This window comes from Nanorana parkeri, unplaced genomic scaffold (assembly GCF_000935625.1).
Source record: "Nanorana parkeri isolate BGI_ZX_2015 unplaced genomic scaffold, ASM93562v1 scaffold402, whole genome shotgun sequence".
NCBI classification, from domain to species: Eukaryota; Metazoa; Chordata; class Amphibia; order Anura; family Dicroglossidae; genus Nanorana; species Nanorana parkeri.
The window spans coordinates 1052824-1058526 of record NW_017306670.1 but is presented as its reverse complement, the minus strand read 5'-3'; the positions used below and the strand labels follow the sequence as shown (position 1 = coordinate 1058526).

Below are 5703 nucleotides of genomic sequence, written 5' to 3'. Positions count from 1 at the left end.
AACACAGAGCCCCCCCCCCCCCCCCCCACCTCTTTCCTATCTGAGTCCCCTCTTTTCACATCAGAGTTCCTCCTTTACTTCAGAGCGCCCTTACCATATCAGATAATTGCAGAAACGTCACCAGCACACCAAATCCTTATAGGATCAAAGTTCGTAGATTTTATTGCAAACTCATGTCAGTTACACAAGCGCTTTCGGGGCCACACAGGGTCCCTTCATCAGGCATAGCAATCAGAGTCCCCTCTTTTTGGTCACAGGAGTACATTAATAAATGTACTCTGTGAGCCAAAGTCAGCATATAGCGGGCTCCTGGCCACTATATGCTAACAGCGCAGAGCTGTGCTGCAGCCAGGAATAATGTTGTATTGCCTAATTGACAGCTGGTTTTGCCCTCTAGAGCCAGAGCCAGCTGTTCCCACCCCTGTATCTGTCTGTCCCTCCAATGAGCGCTGGAGGAGCAAAGAGGGGGGAGGGGAGAATCCCTGTGGGAAGTGGTAACTAACAGTTACCGCTCTCTGCAAGGAGAAGCTGTGAGCTGAACGATCAGCGGTTTGTGATTCCCTCCGTTCTTGAGCTATAGAGTCTGCAGTGTCACGCTCAAACTATTAGGAAGAGTTCATTTTTACATACTATTTACATACTCTTCCTAGAGTTACCCTTTAAAAAAAGAAATATACAATTATCATAAGTGAATGTGTATGCTCTGATCCGGGGGGTAAGTATTTTCTGTACAGCTGTGTTCCTGTAAGCAGTGCCATTTAAGGACACTGTGGTCAGCCTGTCCTCACCCTAAATCACCCATAATTCCAGTAGTATTCTCTCAGCTATACAGCAAATTATCACAATCAATCTGATATATCCAAAGTAGCTTGTGCATATGGGAATTGTAACTTTCTGCACATAAAAGCTCATCTATATAAACTATTAAATGTTTGGGTTTTCTATGACTATTGCTGTAGGGAGATTTGTGGTTTTCACATGAAGGGTGATTTAGCAGTTTCCTGTCTAGTAGCTGAGGATCTTTAACAGAGCTATATTCGACTGTACAGAGACAGTGGGCTGAGGACATGTCTCACATTCACAGTGATAGCCCTCTTTTATCTCTTGCCCAGGCTGAAATTACATTTTCTTGTTGTCTGTGTCATAACAATGTCTAAACTAGGCATGGTTGTAGATTTAAATGTTTTAGAAAGCTCTGCAGTGCTGTACAAAGAAGTGGGACATAATTGGCAGCAACTGTTCATCTCATAAAAAGTTCATCATAAATAACTGAAAACACTATGCTTCATTGACAAAGAGACTGTTTGCTGCTTTGTTCAATTCACAGATAAAATGTATTGTGCTTTTATTTATCATTACCAGTTTGGCTGTGTTTTGTCCTCCCAACACTGTGTCCAAGCCATTTACTCTTTCTACCTTTGCAGTAGGTAATGCTGCCAGTCTTGAGCAGGGGTGGACAAGCATGCAGGCACAACAGTCACTCAAAGTGTCCACATACAACAGATCTAACACTACTAAAGTCCTGAAGAAGGGGGAGCTCAAACCCCTGAAACCCGTTGGCTGTGTTTTGCATCATACACTGATAAATTGATCTGTGTGGGTGTGCTGGTTAAAATGTATGCATAGCCAAAGTTTTAGTTTTGGTTAGATTGGTAGAAGGTGAAAACCCCTGTAAGTTTATTTTTACTCTGTGCCCAAAGGGGAGATTTCTCTTTATTTCTCATTATAGAGATACATCAGGAAGTGAGAGAACATGTCCTCTTAGCCAGTTATCATCAGAACCTTCACTGTAATATTTTGTATTTCCTCATCACATTCTACCTGGTCACCATGACATGTTTTGCCCCGAAACTCTGGAATTCTCTTCCCAAGAACACGAGAGAGTCTCCTTCTTTAAGCTTTTTTTCCAATAAAAAATGAAAACGTTATCCTTTAGACAAGTCACTACTCAACAGTTCCTTTTTTCTGTTTATCTTGGGTATAATTTTTTTTGTTTGTTTCTTTTGTAAAGTGAATTGATAAGGTACACTTGAATGCACTGTATAAAATAAAGTTTATTGTTGTTAATATTAGGATGAATCTCCCCACAGAGACACACACTGCAATAAAAACCTGACAGTGGTTCTTTGTCACTTTGTTAATACCAAAAAATAAAGGTTTGGCTATACTGCATATAAACTTAAGGGTTGATTTATAAATCTTCCCCCCAGCCATACGCTGGGAAAATGCCCATTCGCATGGAATTCCAAATAATAGATGGACATGAGAAGCACAGGACATTGTTTATGCTCTTGGCTCAATTTAGTGGCAGAAATGCCATGCGATTGGCATTCGCCCAGCATATGGCTGGTGGTAAGATTAATAAATAAGCCCCTTAGTCATTTATATGCACCATTGGTCATTGAAATGAGCCTACGATTATTTCTAGCACTCATTTTACATAAGTACTTTCTCTACCAAGGTTCATGCATACTTTAAGATATTAAATATAAATATTACGGATGCTAAACCCCCGAAGAACAATACTACTAATAGTGGATTTCATGAAAGACAACAGACTGCAGATCATGTGAGGCTTTTGTTTTGTTACTTTTTCATTGTGCAACTCCGATCTGTTTTGACCCATTTTTTCTGGATGAGAACATATTCCTGGAATGAGGAAAAGGACACAACTTCTAGGCTCTGTATATTTCGCTGAATTGCTGTCTTGGCAAAGTAATGCACCCGGCACAGTTGTTTTCAATTAGGAGAACACTGCGTTGTTTGATAGTTGCAAAACATTACTGCTTACTCTCTGCAGAAAAACACCAGGATCAAATTTAACCTCATCGTGTTTGTGGTCTTACATGGCGACTATTATCTTTTGTCTCTGCAGCTTTTTCCTTGGAAGGCTCTGGTATCAGCTTTGCAGATCTCTTCAGACTTGTTGCGTTCTACTGCATTAGCAGGTAAGATGTGTGTTTCTGGTACTGTAACAGCATGACAGTTTGGAAGGGAATATAATATTGCAATAAACATTTCTACATGCTTTGCTAAAACATTACTAGTTATGTTTCATTTAAAGGGTCAGTCCATGAAAAAGTGATGTCTCATTTGTAGATGGGGTCTGGTGTGGTACCATCCGGTAATAGGTTATGCTTGCTGGATACCCAACATAGAATCGGGTTTGGGGGAATTTTACTGTACTTCAGTTATCTGTGCTTCAGTACTGCTGTGGCCTGGTTTAGGTCTGTGATGAAGGGTATAAAGAGGGAAGCATGCCTTGTGTGGGCCAGCCGGTCATAATGGGACAGCTATTTTTATTTCTTGCAGAGCTATGGATGCAGGGAATCTGTATTTTTCAGCCTGGGCTGGTACTGAGTGATTCCCTCAGTCACAGATTAGGGGACATTTGTAGAGGTATTAGTCAGCCCACCGTGACCCACCAAGTGCATGCATACTTCCCAGGTCTGCATAAGTTGTTCCATTAACACTGGTTGGCATATACATGATATGCTTCCTTGGATTGCTCTCTATAATCTTAATGCCATCATATCCTAACACTGTCCAGCATAAACATAACATCCTTACATGGCTCTCTAAAATCCTAGGAGGCACATACATAAAGTAGTCTTCTCTGTGTGTCTCTGCATTATCTGGGCACTTTCCTATCCTGTCATAGTACTGCCTGGCATATACAGTATATTATATTCTTCTCTGCATGATCTAGAAACTATTCGGGTTTTATCCAGACAGTGATATACAATATATATATATATATATTGGGCTTCACTAAGTGTTTCTGCATTCAACTGGAGCTTTCCTATCCTATACTAATATTTCGGGTATATCACTGTCCCAATCTAGAACTGGCTGGAACATTGATAGAAGGCTCCCCTTATGGTTCTGCATTATCTGGATAATAGCCTATGACTGCTTTGTCAGAAGCCATTTTACTGCCACCTTACTGGTTCTTCTACCCACTTGACCCAAAACTGATTATTTTATGTTTGCTAATGCCCCTTGTTTTCCCCCCTCCCTTTCCCATTTAATTTGCTTCTCTTTCTTTCCTTGAGCCTTTGGCTTAAATCCTCTCTCTGTCTGCCATGTCTGCTCTGTAGAGCCTCATACTGTATACTTCTATTGGGCTCATCTACATCTGTCTCCCAGCCAGAAGACAAGCCCCATAAAGTTCTATTGGGTCTACTGTGCAGGCGGCAGCTAGGAAAGAGAGGATGTCAACAAACATTGAAAGCCTTGAGAGGTAGAGCTGCTTTGGTTAGAGTAAAGAATGCAACACATTCTCTGGCCTTTTCAGAACTGCTCTTTGTTGGGTTATCGGCGCAGGTTTGGTGGGAGGAGCCAAATGCCATTATTCTCCATTAAGGTGTTCCGCTTGCATCACTAAGATCCAAGGCTTAATGCAATAGTGGTAATTGGCTGCCTTTAAACACCATTCACCCTGCAAAGAAGTTTAATGCACTTCATCATTTTGTTATCCAAATCTGTATAATAGGTATATCCATATCCATTTCTGTCCTCCGTGTCTTTATAGCTCAGTGATTTTCCTAGTTCCAGATAAAAAAAGAGAGTGGATACTAAGTAAGCTAAACAGATTGTTTTCCCTCAGTGACTGTAGGTGACAAGTAAAGATTTAGGACAGGCAGCATAAGCAAATCATAGACAGATGGTCGATGGAAATAAACATTTATAAAGCATAAGCACATTCTTTTAGGGAACAATCTGTGAAAACGGGGACTGTCCCTCCACATCAGGATCGGTCTCACTATGCTTCACATTCGTATGAAGAAACTACTCACTTCAGCCGTACATCAGCTGGTTTCGGCCTCCTTCAGTTCAGCCGAACATGCTCAGCATCTTCGGCTGAGCCGAAATTAAGAACACGTTCGACTCACCCGATCCAACATCTGTATCGGCTGAGCCGAACGCCATTCACTTTACCCCGGTAGCGAGCAGAATAACTGAGCGACATTTGGCTCGGTTATTCTGCTCGCTACCTCCGAGGTAGCGAGCAGTATAGAAAAAATGTAATGTAGGTCTGGTAGGAAAGTTAGTAGGGACCCCAAGTTAAAAACTAAAAAAAAAGTGCGTGCGGTTCCCCCAAAAGTCATACAAGGCCATGTAAGTCTGGTATGAATCTGGTATGAACTAATCTGAGCACAGGCCTGGCAGAGTAGGAAAGGGGGCGGGGCGAGCGAGTGCCCCCCTGCACCATACCAAGCCACATGCCCTGGGCATTGGGAGGGTGCCTTTCCAAGGGTCCCCCTGGAAACGCATCTTGTCCCCATGCCGATGAGGACAAGGGCCTCTTCCGCCACAACCTTGACCTGGTGGTTGTGGGGGTCTGTGGGCAGGGGGGCTTATTTGCATCGGGGTACCCCCTTTAACAAAGGGGGCACCCAGATGCTGCCCCCCTTGTGAATGAGTAATGGGTACTTGTACCACTACTCATTCACTAAAAGGTTGAAGTAAAAAGAAAACATCTTTTAATTGGAAAAAAAAGCAAACCAAATGTTGTTTACAAGTCCTGTAATAAAAAAATTAAAATCCCAAAAATTGATCCACCGACATAATCCAAAGTTGACATCACCGCTGACTTCACCTATTTGTTGTCATTGTGCGGCAGCTGTCAAATGGGTCCTTGGCCAAATGAAAACAATTGGCGGAGTTGGCCGTGACCTGGTATGGTGCAAGGGGGGGGGG

At 42.3% G+C, this 5703-nt stretch overlaps 1 protein-coding gene across 1 annotated transcript in view; it reads left to right on the top strand.

The window, feature by feature from the left end:
* Positions 1–5703, top strand: part of RIN2 (Ras and Rab interactor 2) — a 112311-nt gene that overhangs the window by 64609 nt on the left and 41999 nt on the right. The window contains exon 6 of the mRNA XM_018559546.1: positions 2876–2948. Coding sequence (XP_018415048.1) covers positions 2876–2948 — 73 coding nt within the window. The remainder of the gene's footprint in view (positions 1–2875; positions 2949–5703) is intronic.